Source organism: Lathyrus oleraceus, chromosome 7 (genome assembly GCF_024323335.1).
Source record: "Lathyrus oleraceus cultivar Zhongwan6 chromosome 7, CAAS_Psat_ZW6_1.0, whole genome shotgun sequence".
Taxonomy (NCBI): Eukaryota; Viridiplantae; Streptophyta; class Magnoliopsida; order Fabales; family Fabaceae; genus Lathyrus; species Lathyrus oleraceus.
Genome location: NC_066585.1, coordinates 211,389,771 through 211,406,059, shown reverse-complemented (window position 1 = coordinate 211,406,059; position 16,289 = coordinate 211,389,771). Strand labels below are relative to the sequence as shown.

The 16,289-nt window shown below is 36.0% G+C and overlaps 2 protein-coding genes across 2 annotated transcripts; one reads left to right on the top strand and one right to left on the bottom strand.

Moving 5' to 3' along the window:
- The first annotated feature begins 4,769 nt into the window (after nucleotides 1-4,769).
- On the top strand, nucleotides 4,770-6,730 carry LOC127100802 (protein ANTAGONIST OF LIKE HETEROCHROMATIN PROTEIN 1). Its single transcript, XM_051038077.1, has one exon. The coding sequence runs from the start codon at nucleotides 5,138-5,140 to the stop codon at nucleotides 6,464-6,466; it is 1,329 nt and encodes a 442-aa protein (XP_050894034.1). The 5' UTR covers nucleotides 4,770-5,137; the 3' UTR covers nucleotides 6,467-6,730.
- Nucleotides 6,731-7,739: 1,009 nt separating this feature from the next.
- Nucleotides 7,740-12,228, bottom strand: LOC127100801 (CDPK-related kinase 5). The gene is made up of 11 exons (XM_051038076.1): nucleotides 11,230-12,228; nucleotides 10,396-10,526; nucleotides 10,044-10,085; nucleotides 9,750-9,858; nucleotides 9,557-9,635; nucleotides 9,162-9,458; nucleotides 8,964-9,076; nucleotides 8,735-8,842; nucleotides 8,581-8,643; nucleotides 8,325-8,492; nucleotides 7,740-8,216 (listed from the first exon to the last, which is right to left on the bottom strand). The coding sequence occupies exons 1-11, from the start codon at nucleotides 11,758-11,760 to the stop codon at nucleotides 8,076-8,078; spliced, it is 1,782 nt and encodes a 593-aa protein (XP_050894033.1). The 5' UTR covers nucleotides 11,761-12,228; the 3' UTR covers nucleotides 7,740-8,075.
- Between the last annotated feature and the right edge of the window lie 4,061 nt (nucleotides 12,229-16,289).

Genomic DNA, 16,289 nt, shown 5'->3' with positions numbered 1-16,289 from the left:
TGCCCATCAATTTTTAATGATGTAGTCATAGTCAGAAACCTCTGCAGATGCTTGTTTGCATCCTCATTGATCTTTCCTGCAAAAGGTTTGCTTTCTAACTGACGGATAGTTGAGGGGTGTAACTGGAAGTGAGCAACATTAACAGGTTGGTTAACAATGGTCAACCGCACTGCTGGGTTATTCTGTCTGCCATAGTCACCTAAAAGTCTTTCCGCTGGGGGTGGGTCTGCAGCCATGTTTACAGTGTCTGGATGTGAATCTGTGTCTGACTCAGATTTTTCGGAGTGAACAGAGACTGGTGTGCCAGGTGTGATCGGTTCTTCGGTGTCAGAGTTTGCCAGTTTCTTTCTTCTAGCTTCTCTGAGCTTTGCACGCAATGTTCTCTCTGGTTCTGCGTCAAAATGAAAATCAGCTGAGGCCTTACCTCGCATACACAGATTAGAAAGAAATTAGTTATAATAACAATAAAAATAAAAATAAAAATAGCAGTAAATAAAATTTTGGATGCAGAGCAACAAAATTCCAATTGAAAATAAATTAATAAACTCTATTATCTTTGGCAGTCCCCGGCAACGGCGCCAAAAACTTGATGTGAAAATAGCAAGTGTACTATTTTTCTCACTGTAGTAATAAAAGGGAAATTCCCCGTTTGTCGATCTCAAGGACTGCTTGACGACACAGAGTTTATAGATTGTTTCAATTAGACAAAAGCTTTTGGTTTTTGTGTTGTGATTAATTATACTACCAATTGCAGATAAATAAAACAAGTAAAAGGTTGAGCGAGATACAAATGAGAGAAGATTGCTAGGGTTAGGTGAATGAAACTTCTTGTAACAGATATCATTTATGAAGGTTTAGACAATATTCCTGTCCAATTAATTCCGGTCCTCAAGGTTATCTATTCCTAATTCCTTAGTGAAAAGACCTTTGATTATGTAACCTAATTACTATGTCCATAAATAATTAAGTTCATACTCAAGCATTCAAATATCAAGAATTACCGATCAGATAGAAAATCCCTAGTCCTAGGTTATTTTTACTATCCAAAGTTCTTATCCAGATCAATGAATAATCGCCGTCCAGCTTAAACTATTCACATTAATAATCATTCGTTGGTCCGACGAATAAAGCATAAAGAACAGTAATAAGAACAAATCAATGGAAAAGAAGAAATAATCAATGCATTCATAAACATCAAATCTGTCACATTCAGAATCAGGGTCACCCCCCTAGCAATGGGGGGTTTAGCTACTCATAATCGAAATAAAAACAAAGATTAACATTGTTGTCATTACAGAATTTCGTGAGGAATCAATCTTCAATCGTCGGAAAACTCTTGAACATATGAATCCTTTGATATTCGTAGAGTCTCCAGCTCTCAAAACGCGTCTCTTTTCTCTCCAAATCGTCCAACACCCGGAAAATCGTGTTCTCCTTCTTAATAGCTCTTCAGTTGGACTTTTCCTGATTTTGTGCTCCATACGCGTACTGAGCTGTCCCATACGCGTACTGCCTAATATGAAACGCGTACAGGACGTAACACAGCCTCTGATACGCGTATTGCCCATGCTGGTACGCGTATTGCCCAGTCTGGTACGCGTATTGCCCATGCTGGTACGCGTATCACCAGAAGCTTGTCTTTTGGCTGGATTTTCCATCCCTCTGGTCATATACGTATGCTACGCGTACTGGGACGGTCCATACGCGTATCATGTAGGGCCATACGCGTATGGACAGCAGGTTCTCCAAATATTGATTTTTTACTTCTGTTTTCTTGCTCGGGCTCAATTTCGCATCTGACGTTTGATTCCCTGAGCTTCCAAACTAGTTCTTTTTTTACCTGCTACCATACCAAAAAGTGTAAAATATCCTCAAGAAACTCATCAGTAACAACACACTTAATATTATAGAATTGAGCTTATATCTAACTAAAAATGCTTCAGTTTACACAGTTTACCTGACTTATTTACGGTTAAATAGTGGAATGTCTAGCATAATTGGTGATTGATCAGTCACCTGTGATGGAAAGGACAAATATGAATGAAAATAGGCATTTGAGTGAATTGAATTGGACATGAATGAAATTGAACTGAAGACTTGATTGATTATCCAATGAACCAAGCACAAACCAAAACCTTAACCAAGGAAATAAATGATATGGTTTTGAAACTAATTGAATAGACCAAAAGCCAATAAGCAAACAACCAAGACATTGAAATTGTAGCACACTTGCATAACCAAAGACAAATGTGCGAACCACCAAGAATGGCAATGATCAAATGAAATGATTAAATGGAATGATGGGACTTGAATTGGATTCAATCAAACTAATGAAATCCCAAGATGAACCAATGACAAAAGACCTTGAATAAAGATTGAACAAGCCAATAAACCATGCATAAGTGAATGGTTGTGCCCCATATGAAATTAGGGTTAGTAGTTTCCATAAGAAAGGGTAACCAAATTAGGGTTTTGCTTCACCAAGAAGTCATAGATGAATCATCAACTCCAAGCACACACACAAGGACCAAATGTGCCACCAATTAGGGCTTTTATTGAATGAGCATCCTTAAGTTTCTAGGAAACCCTAACTTTAACTAGGTGCAAACAACCATGATTTGAATCCAAGATACACGTCCTCTTGTATTGAACCAAAACCTATGCAAATGAAATGACTAACCATAGAGGTATGCATATGATTAGGGTTAATGACCTAGGTGAATATTGTGATGGGTAGGGTATATTTTGGGGTATGATAGTATGATAATTAGATTGTGTTAGAAAGCTAAGGTATTACATAAGAGCCCGGGTGTTTCAATGAGGCATCACCTTCTTCATAATAACAATAATTTGACTCCATATGAATTTGGCGGCGGAGATAACAGTCGCACACCACCTGAATGTCATTTTCTAAGAGATCTTTCTTCTTTCCCACCATCTTGAAGGAAGCATAAGCATAAATCTACATAATAATCAGTCTCCCAGTGTCGATGGAATATGTTCACAAAATGAATCATAAAATGCCACATCCGTAAGTCGTAGGAGAAGCCCTCAAAGATGGAAACTAATGATGGTACAAGAGACCCCGATGAGTACGTCAAACATGCAGACACTGTTTTAGATTACTACCAATTGAGGAACTTGTAAAGGTTTATGGGGTAATATATTCAATCCTCATTCTAATCCATTATACGCTCATATTCTACCTGGTGGATAGTTTAGTAAGTGTACTAAATCATTGTCGAATAATAAATTAAAAGTTTGTATCCATATGGATTGCTCAAATTTCATCTAAACAATATTATCATACCAAAGATATTAAAAGGGGGTGCGTAAGACTCTAGGACATAAGACTGGTTTCAATGCATCTTTTTGAAATAAAATTTAAATGATTGGTTCCGATGCATATTTTTAAAACAACATTTAAATGATCAAGACAAATAATAAATGTTTTACCAAAGATTGAAAAAACATCCATAAGCACCTCCTTAGAATTTTCAATCATATCTAAAAAATAAAAATCATACAACTTTGAAATGTGGATGGAGCATTTCATAAATCAAAAGGCACCCTCTGATAATCAAATACTCTAAAAAGGTATGTGAAAGCAGTTTTCTCTTGATTTGTTGAGTCCACAACAATTTGATTGTAACTCGAATACCTGCCAAAGAAGTAGTAACACGTTTGTCCATGCCAACCTCTCAAATATCTGGTCCATGAATGGTAGAGGAAAATGATCTTTCCTTGTCACCTGATTCAACCTCCTATAGTCTATGCACATCCTCCGGCCAATAATTGTACGAGTTAGTTTCAAATCGTTCTTCTTATTTTAGATGATTGACATTCATCCCTTCTTAGGGACTACATGTACCAAACTAACCCATGAACCGTCAGAAATTGGATAAATAATCCTAACCTCAAGTAACTTAAGTACCTCTTCCTTCACTACCTCATTCATTCTATGGTTAAGTAATCGTTGTTGTTGGACGACTAGTTTGAATTCCTAAAAACTTGGCCACATGTTTCTGGGATTTAACTCACCAACAAAGTGATTAAGGTGAGTTACCCCTTGAATGTAGGAGATGTGGTTAACTTATATGACCATGAACACTTCAATCATTGACTAGGGGTGTTTATATGGATTTACTTAAAATGTGGTTTAATATGCTCTCCTAAGGGATACGTCACATATGGTGTGGGAGAGCTTGATCACGTCCTCACGGTCTCACTCACTTTCTATCCAAACATTATTTGTGTCATTTACGAGCTTAATAGTTAATATGTCAAGTTCTTTGACTTTCAATGAGCCAGTTCTATGATAAATAGGTCTAACTCGAGATATTCTAGTGCAATCTCTCAAACGAGGACATTTCAGTCCATAGTCTCTCAAACACAAAGCCTGAATGGACGAAGTGATTAAGCGGATACATTTCATGTGTTTATCATAATGTTTAATTTTACCAAATGAAAAATAATTTAATAATATTATTTAAAAGATAATAAAACTACTAAAATTATTATTTAAAATATATTTTATCTTACTTTATATTTAATCAATTAATAAAACTGTTAATTTATCTAACACTTCAATAAATTTATCATCTATAAACAAATTATTAATCATCAAATATAAACTATATGTTAGTACCTCTTTTTAAAATAAAACATGGCTAAATATTAAGAAAATTTTATTAAAAGTAAAAACATAAATTAAAAACATAAACAGAATTCCAACAAATACTATAGTAACAGGTGGTCCCACAAAAACGGCATGATTGTTTTGTTTCTAACTTTAAAAAAAAAAAAAAAAAGTGAAACGGGTTGGTAGTTGAAGTAGTGGGTGCTCAACCCGGTAGTGACCGGCCACCACCACCATCACCACCATCACCACCAGAAAGGACACACAACAAATGCTTTATTCTCTCATCTTTCTGGTTCAGATCTTCAACCCACACCTTCTCCTCCCTCATCAAATATAACACACATTCATTCAACTTCCACTCATTATAGATCGATCTTCAATCTTCATCACCATATCCGTTTCTCACAAAACAAAAGCCCTAATTCGAATCGAATTGGGGAAAAAACTAAAACCAAATTAGGGTTTTATTTAACACAGAGCTTGCGCTACCCAGTGATGGATCAATGGTTCTTAGTAATGCTCTCAAACCTCCTCCATCTCCACAACTCCCTCGACCCAACCGCCGACACACTCTCCTCCACCGCCACTTCCTCCGCCTCCTCCACCACATCCCTCCTCCACTCTTCCTCTATCGCACCACTCCTCCTCTTCACCATGGCCTCTGTCCTTTCCCACGTCGCTTCCACACGTACCCCATCCTCACCTTCCTCCAACAACAGCCGTCGTAACAAACGCCGCCGCAATAAAAACGCTTCCGACTACTCCGTTGCAGCTTTCCGAGCTCTCTCAACGGAACACATATGGTCCCTTGAACCTCCCCTCCGTGACGCTCAGTGGCGTTCCCTTTACGGTCTCTCTTACCCTGTCTTCACCACCGTCGTTGATAAACTCAAACCCCACATCGCCGTCTCTAACCTCTCTCTCCCTTCCGATTACGCAGTCGCTATGGTTCTCTCTCGTCTTGCTCATGGCCTCTCTGCTAAAACCCTCGCTTCTCGTTACTCCCTCGAACCTTACCTTGTTACAAAAATCACCAACATGGTCACTCGTCTTCTCGCCACCAAACTCTACCCGGAATTCATCAAAATCCCGGTCGGTCGCCGCCGTCTCGTGGAGACCACTCAATCCTTCGAAGAGCTCACCTCACTCCCCAACATGTGCGGGGCCATCGACTCTAGCCCTGTGAAGCTCCGTTCTGGTCCAAGTTCTAACCCTGCTACCTATCTTTCGCGTTACGGGTATCCTTCTGTTCTTCTTCAGGTTGTTTCTGACCACAAGAAGATATTCTGGGATGTTTGTGTGAAAGCTCCTGGCGGAACAGATGATGCTACCCATTTCAGGGATAGTCTTCTTTACCAGCGTCTAACTTCTGGGGATGTTGTTTGGGACAAAGTTGTCAATGTTCGAGGTCACCATGTTCGTCCTTATGTTGTTGGGGATTGGTGTTATCCTCTGTTGCCGTATTTGCTTACCCCTTATTCTCCAAGTGGGATGGGTACTCCTGCTCAGAACCTGTTTGATGGAATGCTTATGAAGGGAAGGTCTGTGGTGGTGGAAGCTATTGGTTTGCTGAAGGGAAGGTGGACAATTCTTCAGGAGTTGAATGTGGGTCTTCATCATGTGCCACAAACCATTGTGGCTTGTTGTGTTTTGCATAATTTATGCCAAATTGCTAGGGAACCTGAACCAGAGCTGTGGAAGGATCCTGATGAGAGTGGAGCTCAACCCAGGGTGCTGGATAGTGAGAAGTCTTTGTATTTCTTTGGGGAAAGCTTGAGGCAAGTTCTGACTGAGGATTTGCACCAAAAGCTCTCTTCAAGATAGTGACTGTTTAATTTGATGCCTTGTTGATGGTAAGGGTGAACCACCTCATGTAGATTTTTTGTTTTGTTGAATAGAAGATTTTTTTTTTCTCTTCTAGGATGTGTTTCATGTATTTTATGTTGAATGATTTTAGTAACCAGATGTAGAACTAGATTATAGGATTTGTGGATGTTTTCAACTGTAATGGCTCCTTGTCTGGTGGATGTGGAGGACTACTGTACTAACATTAGATTTTGAATGAAATGTGAGACAACTTTAACTTAACTCTAATGGCAGGGTTTTCATCATTCTGCAATGCGGGTTCCTTTTACATCCTTTTCCCCTGCTGATAATTCAGTTTACCAAACTATCATGTTCTCTGATGAAATTTATTTTTTGTGCGGCAAAGTTATAAAATTGTTTGTAATATGAATCTTATAAAACTATATACAACTTCTAAAGTCTAAAAACACATAAACTCATCTGATAGAGGTAATCACAGAAAAGGTTTTTTAGCAAGCAAATTCCGTCAATAGAAATTTATGTTCTCTGATGAAATTTATAGTAGCATTACAACTCAGTAAATTGATGCTTGAATGTCAAAGCTGTTCTTTTGTCTTGTTAACGTTGTTTTAGCATCTTTTTGTTGTGCATTACTTTTTGTGCGGCAAAGTTATAAAATTGTTTGTAATATGAATCTTATAAAACTATATACAACTTCTAAAGTCTAAAAACACATAAACTCATCTGATAGAGGTAATCACAGAAAAGGGTTTTTAGCAAGCAAATTCCGTCAATAGAAATGCTAGAAGTGGCGAAATTGGAATGAGATATTCTCAGGGTTTAAAAATTAGAGAAACGGGACCCCAAGGCTTTTTAAGTTGCAATTTTGGTGGTGTTTTGCTTCAGATTTGGAAGATGAAAATGCCTTGATCAAGACTTTTCTAGAGGCTATCATGGTTAGGTGAATTGGACTGGCATAAAGTGTCAATAGAGCTGGATAGTAAGTCAATGATGTAAAGCATTCTAGGCACCTCAATTAACCACAACGAGTTATGAGCTATATTTGAAAGCGTTGCAAGGATCATAACTTTTTTTTTCCCAAAAACTAAGAAAAGCTAATTTTTAGTTGGCGTAAAAGTTGCACTTTCTGTATTTATCTTCTTTCATCCCATATCTATCTCTTCTTTCATCCCATATCTATCTTGAATATTTTATCACAACAAGGTAATTTAGAAAAAGTAATCGATTCAATAAATGTTAAATCAACACACTCGCGCAAAATATACACACATACAACAAAAACAAGATTAGAAATTATAAGAGTTGCAAATGTAAAATGTATACAAAAGCATTCATTAAGACAAGTGACACTAAATTATTACCACCCATCAAGGCAAAGCTAATTCTAAACCTACAATTCATATCTTAATTCTTAAGCCACAGTTCTGTAGACTATTTTACAATTTGATCACCTTCAAAAGAATCATTTTGCACTTCATTATCAAACTATACTTAAATGGCCTATGCTTGCAATTAGCTTCAGATGCCAAGGAAACAATCATCAATTGCTCAGCACAATAGACACAAATTCATATATGATTGAACCACAAGCCTTTGCTTTACATCATTACTGGACCTTTGCAATGCTTCTGCTAGATACACCATGCAATAATTTGACAAACCCGAGAAAGCTTAACTTCCCATCGGTGTGACGTATCCAGTCATGAAGAACAACATGAACAGGGATAGATGGACCAAGGCCAAGTTCCTAAAAAATTTCGAATAAATATTATGATGATTAGTTATAAAGAATAATTGTAAATGCGCCATTATGTAATAAATAACAGTAATTATGGCTGAACTGATTTTAACTTACTGAAGCAAGTTCTTCAATGACAATAGCCCGGTTTCCGTCTTTCTCAAAAAGTTCATACGCACAGCGGGCATGTTGTTCCCAACGATCAAGAGCTTCGAGTTGATGCACACTTAACGCAGCAGCAGAAAATTCTTCAAAATCCATTCTTCTATATTGTAATGAAGTCAGCTGTAATAAAACAGAAATGGCAGGAACATGTGAGACAGGAAACATTTAAATTAACGGAATCTACAATAACAGAACAAGGTGTTATTACCGAGGAAAGAAAATCAGTGATACGAGACTCTTTCATGGCATCTGTTGCATATTTCTTCAAGGCCTGCCCAGAAAATATGAATGAGAAAAACTTATTCTATCTTACAAAACAATAAGCTTCTTACAAGTTTATATGATATGACATGACAATAAACCTTGTTAATGTTCTCCAAGGATATGCTGCCATTTTTGCTTGGTTCCAACAGTGCAAACTGTTCCCTTAGATAATAGAGTTCATCAGCAGTTAATGTCTTTGACAAGGCCTGCCAAAGAGATGAGCATAAATTAACTAATACAATTAAAACCAAAATAACGTAATTTTAATCGCAAATTTGTATTGCATTATAATGTATTTAGAAAGTATTAAGAAACCAAAATACGCACCCTTAAGGCAGCTTTGCGCAAAGATGATGATCTCATATAAGTCTTCATGAGCTTGAATATTAAAATATCAAGTGGAACTTTTACATCATTGTAATTACGAATCCAAGGATGACCTGCAAAGCACAAGATTATTGCACGAATCTCAAGAAAATGTCCTATTAGAACCTCATTGATATTAGAGGTTACAAGAAAACTCACTCAGTGCCTGAGCAGCAGATATTCGTTTCCGTGGGTCCTTATTCAGTAGGCGTTTGACAAAATCTTTTGCTTCTGAAGATAAGGATGGCCAAGGAACTTCTTCAAAGCCTGGATCAGCTTTCAAAACGGCCCTAAAAATACCCGATTCTGTTCTAGCCCAAAATGGACGACTACCGCATAATAGAATATATGCTATCACACCTATACTCCACACATCAGCTTCTGTGCTGTAAGATCTATGAAGAACTTCAGGAGCCACATAATAAGCACTTCCAACAATGTCATTAAGCCTCTCATCTGAAGGACATGATAAAAAAAATTAAGAAAATTGCTCAATTCCTGTGCAGAAAAAAAATACTAATACCAAAACCGAGTAAGGATTTGTGAAGAAAAACCTGGTCTGACAAAATCTGATAATCCAAAGTCTATAGCTTTTAACTCGGAACTTTCGTCTTTTGAAGTGTACAAAAAATTCTGAATGAGAAAATGCAAGGTGGTTGGTTGGTCAGACAATAATCAATCATTTCAGAATTGAAATACTAAATCAATTTAAACTTGATTCATATAATACAAACAGTAGGTACTCACCTCGGGCTTAAGATCTCGATGCACCACACCCTGAAGATGACAAAATGCAACAACATTTAGTATTTGTACCATGACAGCCTTCGCATCATCTTCTGAGTATTTCCCTCCTCTGAAGAAGCAATAGAACATGTAGCTAGTAAGTGACAAGGTGCAATTATAAAATTAAACTTCATTATTGAAATCACGCCGTGAAAACAGCCGTAATTGCTGTTACGACGCTGCTTTTGGGTGTGGCTACCCACCCCGATGCTGATAACAGCGCTATTTCCCATTATTAACAATATAGGAATTCACCTTGATAGTATCATATCTAATAGCTCTCCCCCTTCACATAACCTGAAACATAAATAGTATCCAGTAACTTATGAAAATGCTATATAAACAAAAAATATTAATTACTTATTATTTCTTAAATTGCACGAATGTTTGTAGATTTGATCTACTTAAAAAAGAACGTCTAATCTACTAGTTGAATTAATGAAATAAAATGTTCATGCAAATTATTTAACAAAGAAAGTTTAAAAAGACTCATTAGAGGAAGTGAATATAATGTATGTATGTATAGATAAATAAATTTCTTAACTAGGATGCGCAAAGCCCTACGAAGTTCAAAATTGAAAAAGGAAACAGATACCCCCAAACTTACTCCATGACAATGTAGACATTTTCTTGGTCTTCAAATGAATCATAGAATTGTACCAAATTGCTGTGCCCGTTTAAAGCTCGCAATATTTTCACCTCCCTTCTTACATCTTCAATTGCAATTGCTGTTGTCATCTGGCACCAAAACATATAAAGATGAATATGTAATACATACATATGCTTGGTTCGCTTTACAAAACTCAATCCGGTGCAAGGAAACAAAAACAAAACACACCACGGGCGACAAACTTAGAATAAAGAATGGAAAAGTAACAAAATTCTACATAGTAAAGAACAATATCATCCAAACTCCAAGGCCAATTCAATTGCTATAGTCTTAATTTCTCAAGTTTAACTCCAATAAGTTTTATCAACATTAAGCTAACAATTAGATCAAGCTCGGAAAAAGAGTATTAAACTATGAAGCACAAGACACGTTGATATAAGTAATAATTTGAAAAAAATGAATTAATTAAATGTAATCACAAGTGTCGGTATCGTGCCTTTATTCGGAGGTTTCGGTGCTACGGAGGTACTAAAAGAGGCTGATCTACCCAATTTTCACCAAAAACTCAAACCAACACTCCATTGCAAGTTCTAGAAAAACATTTCCAAACCATTCTAGACAAATAATCCTCAACATCAAATCCTTAATACCAAGTGAGCAAAACAACCTAAAACATCATATGGATTATCAAGCTAATAGGTGAATAAATCTCCCAAATTAGAAAGAACTCCAAGCATATAGCAATACTCCTTAAGGTAACAAGTGATTCATCAAGTATCAACATTGAACAAATACAATTTTAGTCATAGATGGTAAAAGAACATGATTAACCTTTGCTTTAGGAATGACTTTTACAGCTACTTGTTGACCCTTATGCTCACCCTTCTTGAACTTAGCAGAACAAGTATACCCAAAATGCCCTCTACCAACTTCTTCTCCAACCTCCAACTTACTAGTAAAATCCTTCGAGAATCCAAATCTCTTGTCCAAATCCCCTGCAGCCTCCTCCGAATCTTCCGGTATCGCCGCAGTTTCCTTCTTCCCTTGTCTCCGAGCCAACACAGCCCTTATATGCTTCGCCGGGGAAGGCGGAGGAAAAGGTCTCCGGAAAAACCTCCTCGGCGTCGAGCTCGTACTCCGGCTCGGAGTCGAAGGAGACTTCTTCAAAAAACGAGCCGGGCTCGGACTGTAAAACGGAAAAAACGGAGACTTTTTCCCGGCGATGACGTCATCTTTATCTTTCCGGCCATGACTATCGGCGACGGGACTTAGCGGGGTTTTCGGGATTTGCGTTGGGTCAGCTTCCGTTTCTCTAACGGCATATGGGTTGGGTTTCTGCGGCTTCGAGGTGCAACCCCCCATTGTTGAACGATCACAGAAGCTGAAACTGAAACTACTGAGTCATTTTTCGTCGCATTGGAGTAACGGTTGTTCTGGGTGTTGCTATTTTCAGCTAAAGATTCGAACTTTGCAGAGAGTTTTGAAGTGGGTAAGAAAAAAAATTGAGATAGGTAGAAGTGGATTTATTTAGGTGAAGAATACTAGAAGAAGATGAAGATGAAAAAGATTGAAAATCTCACACACGTGACATGCACGTGAGTATTGATTTTTAGGTGTTCATTGAATTTGGGGAGTGGAGAGAAAAGGGTTATGATGATATGATTAAGATGATGATGAAGATGGTGAAGAGAATAGTGAGATTTGGTGTGAAAATGAAAAAGAGGGATTATTGTAATTGTATTGTTGCCACAAATTTGGCTACATATTGTTCCCTTTTTGACTAGAATGCCGTACAATGAGAAATGCAACTATATAATGGAAGTGAAAATTATGACACCATAAATAAACAAATCAATGTAAGAGATTTCTTTGAGTTTAACATGAGATCATGATTTAAATTTACTTGTATGGTGTATTTGAATAAGTAGTATATGAGATGAAATAGAATGAAATTGTAAATAATGGATAAAACGAAATTATTGAAAATACATAAATAAAAATGTCAATTTTTTTAAAAAAAATTTTACCGTTGAAATTCTTCTCAACTCAAAGATTAGTATTTGTAGTTGTAATTAGAGGTATATACCCTATTTATAAAAAATATATATAAAGAAAGTAAAGGGTGATAGTTATGGTTGTAATATGAAAGAATACAAAAACTTAAAAACAAAACAATGAAAAGTTTAGGGTAGTTATCATTGAATAAAAATTTGAGTGTGTAGTTTATTTATTGAGTGGTTAAGAAATAAGATAGTGATGTATAAACTATTGAATAAAGATGGATACCAATATGACTTTCAATTATTTATTGTTTTGTTTTCACTCAACTAGTCATGTTGGCTTGAAGTGAGTAAGCTCCAATTTTAGAGTATAGCATATTCTTGACTTCACTAACCACTTAGTTATTATAAATGGTTTGGGCTATGCATGCATCATCACTTTTTTTTTGGCTTTAATAAGATATCATGCCAAAGTTGTTAATTTGGTACATGTGTCACTATCTTATAAGTGGTTTTATAAGATGATTTTATATATTTGATTTGAATTTAGAATCGGTCCAATGTATATGTTTGGAAGCTTAAATCAAAGTTATGTTACAATTTAAGTGTAAATGATTGGCTCAATTTTTAATACGAGAGTGGTGTAAATATTTTGTTTTTGTTTATAATCATAAGTTTCAACAAAATGATATTAAAAACTAATTTGATTTGGCGGGAGAAGATAAATAAGTTTTGGTATACTATCGTTATCTTAAAATTAGTTTTTTCGAGGTAGTAAGGAGATAAGTTTTTATATTACAAAAGAGGGTTTAACAATCCAAAAAGAAAAAGAAAAATTTAAAGAATTATTATAACACGTTTATAAATTGAGGTTTCATTCTTATCAGTAGTTAAAATAACATTCAACTCATTCGAACGAGATTCAGAAGAATGAGAAGTTCATTATTGTTCAGAGTAAGACTATAATTGGCTATCTAATTTATACTATAATTTTCTTTCCGTCAAGTATGGTTGAATTTTATGTGTCAATTCCTTTTAGTCATCCTTCTAATTCAACGAATTAAAATTGGGAGATTTTGCTCGTCCCTAGTCTCCTGATTAACCATATCTATTCGGACTTTAGAATCACTCTCGACCAGCCGATTTTTTTCTCTCATGCCAAGCTATCTCAATCCCATGTAACATTGCCCATATCTCCGTAGTAAGAGCACTACACTGCCCAATTTCTCGTGTATATCCTCTTACCCAATTTCATAATGAGTCCTTGAACAAGCCTCTGCATCATGTCGTGGAAGTAGACTTCTTGCATGCACCGTCACAATTAAGCTCGATCCAATTGTCCTCTGGCCGATCCCATTGAATATTCTTGATTTTTGGCTCTGATAACCTAATATTTTCCTTCACACTGCCAATTGTCTTGATTTCCTTTACAAGTTGCATGATTGGTCTAGTCGGGTTGTGCAGGTAGCTGAAATCCTTCTTCAAGGAGAGTTTTGTTTCTCCACGTCCAGAAATACCAACAAGAGATCATAAATATTGACCTCTAGTGGTCTTTGTGCGAATATGTAATATTTCCTTTAAGGTTATAAGTCATCTAATCCTACAAGACAAAGAGTAAAAATGAGTCATTTTATTATAAGGGACAAGTTTAATACATACATGTGTTGCATAGAAGTAATCTCGAAGCACATGAATTGAGTTTTCTTCTTTACTCGTACACCAATTGTAATCCATATATATAGTTGGATTCAACTTATGGCGTTAAGAGCTTGCCAAGACTCTCTCGTAAATCATTAGCCACCTGAAGGTTTGGATATGGATGGGGCCTTTCCATTTCCAAATGATATTTCAGCTCATCTATGTTTCCACGACATCCGAAGGAGAAGAAAGATATTTATAAGCATTACACACAGAAAATTTGTTGCATATATAATCCCCCATCCTATTTTATTGATAGGCCGCAAGTATATGACTGTATCAAGTAGTATAAAGAGTTATCGAATCCACAGAGAGCAAATGATAAATATCGTTATCTATTGATTCTATGAGTATCTAAGGCTATGCAAAAAACTTTTTATTTGTGAGAAAATGGAAAATAATAAATTTAATTCAATATTAAAATAAGAGACAAGAATAATGATTTTTATCTATCAATTTTTCTCATACGAATCGCAACACTTAATCATAACGAGAACTGTATTTTTGTAGAAAATACTAAATTAGTTGTAACACCCACATTCGTCGGCGCGTTAACAGACTTTAAATCTGCAAAGTATCGAATTTTGCGATATAATTTAAAATCTTTTACAAATTAAAAGTAACTTCTCGATTAATTTAGAGATGTTTTCACAATCTCTAAATCAATGGTTTGAATTTCGAAGTTGGACACCATTTACACCCTCTCGATGCATAAACGGTATCTCGACGCTCCTACTTTTGTAGCGAGTCTTCTTTTCTTCTTTTAAAAACATAAATATCAAAACTGAAACTTATGCAATCTCTCGATCAATTTTGATCCGCTTTCGCATGGCCCTCATAACCTATTGTTCGAATTCCTACGTCGGATACCATTTTCGCCCTTTCTGCACGTAAAAACTATCTCGATGTTTCTACTTTCGTAACAAATATCTTTTCTTTTGAAAACAAAAGTTAAGTAACAAAAGATTCATTCTCGTTAAAATTGAAATTTACGCGATTCGTACAAGATCTGTCGGTATGATGGTCCTCATGTTTCGGACTCTAAATAAACTACTTAGACACTGTAAACAGAAAAATAACACAAGCATATAATGAATTCATAATAAAAAGCGATAAAGAATTGAACTTGGAAATAATGACTTCTGAAATTAAACATGCTCTGAAAGGAGACTTTGATCTAAGCATACAACAGTAGAAACATCAACAAATAACTCAAAAATTTGAAGAAAACTAAATTACATAAAACTCAAATAATGAATTTTAAAGTAAATATATTGCAATTGTACTTGGATTCATTTACAATGAATTATAGGCCTATTTATAGTGAAACTCACACTCCAAATGTCCCAAAAATCGTGTGAAATCGAGGGAAAATCATGTGGTTGTGGGGCTGTAACATATCTGAAAATGCAGAAAAAATTGGGTCTGGACGTCATGATGGGCGTCATGGTGCATGAAGGTCTGCCCGTCATGATCTGTGAAGCTGAAATTATGGAAACTAGTTCCATGGCTGACGGGATGACCCGTCATGGTCTCTAAAGCTCGTTTCTTCCTTTCCTCTGAGAGTCATGACAGTCTGCTCCTTTTGGAGCATGATAGGCGTCATGGTGTCTGTCATATAATGCAGTTTCTTATTTTTCTTTGCCTTTTCTCCAGTTCCTTCCGCAGTCGGTTCCAATCGTTTAGTGTCCGTAATGCAAAGTAAAAAGCCATCTTATTGAAGTAACAGGAACGTAAAATGACATTAAAACTATTAAAACTGAGTAAATTAATACGGTAAAAACGCTTGTTATCAAACTCCCCCACACTTGAATCATTGCTTGTGCTTAAGCAACCTAGCTTGCACCGAAGAAATGTAAATGCAGTAACACATATAAAAAGAGCCTACTAAAAATACTAACACCAGTACTCATACGTGATCCCAAATTTGGATCGATTAAAGGTTAATTCTTTTGGTACTCAAGTTAACACAAATGGTATTGTAGAAACACAAACCATAAACTACAGACTAAAGACTCCTGCCTAAAATACCAATTCAAAACCACAATCTTGTACCTATGTCTTGTTATCCAATTTTCTTCATCTCCTTTCATTCGGGACAACCACTTTAAGGCAATAAATATAAAGATAATCATCACACACACGTATGGAAAAACCAAGGAATGTTTGTTTATTCATGCTAGCAATTTTATT

What these genes read in the sequence shown, in the direction of transcription:
- LOC127100802 (XM_051038077.1), top strand. Translation starts at nt 5,138, where the DNA reads ATGGATCAATGGTTCTTAGTAATGCTCTCAAACCTCCTCCATCTCCAC.
- LOC127100801 (XM_051038076.1), bottom strand. Translation starts at nt 11,760, where the DNA reads ATGGGGGGTTGCACCTCGAAGCCGCAGAAACCCAACCCATATGCCGTT. An exon ending in AAGTCATTCCTAAAGCAAAG is followed by an intron (nt 10,527 to 11,229) that starts GTTAATCATGTT and finishes TTTTGGTGCCAG; the next exon opens with ATGACAACAGCAATTGCAAT. An exon ending in ATCTGCTGCTCAGGCACTGA is followed by an intron (nt 9,077 to 9,161) that starts GTGAGTTTTCTT and finishes TGTGCTTTGCAG; the next exon opens with GTCATCCTTGGATTCGTAAT.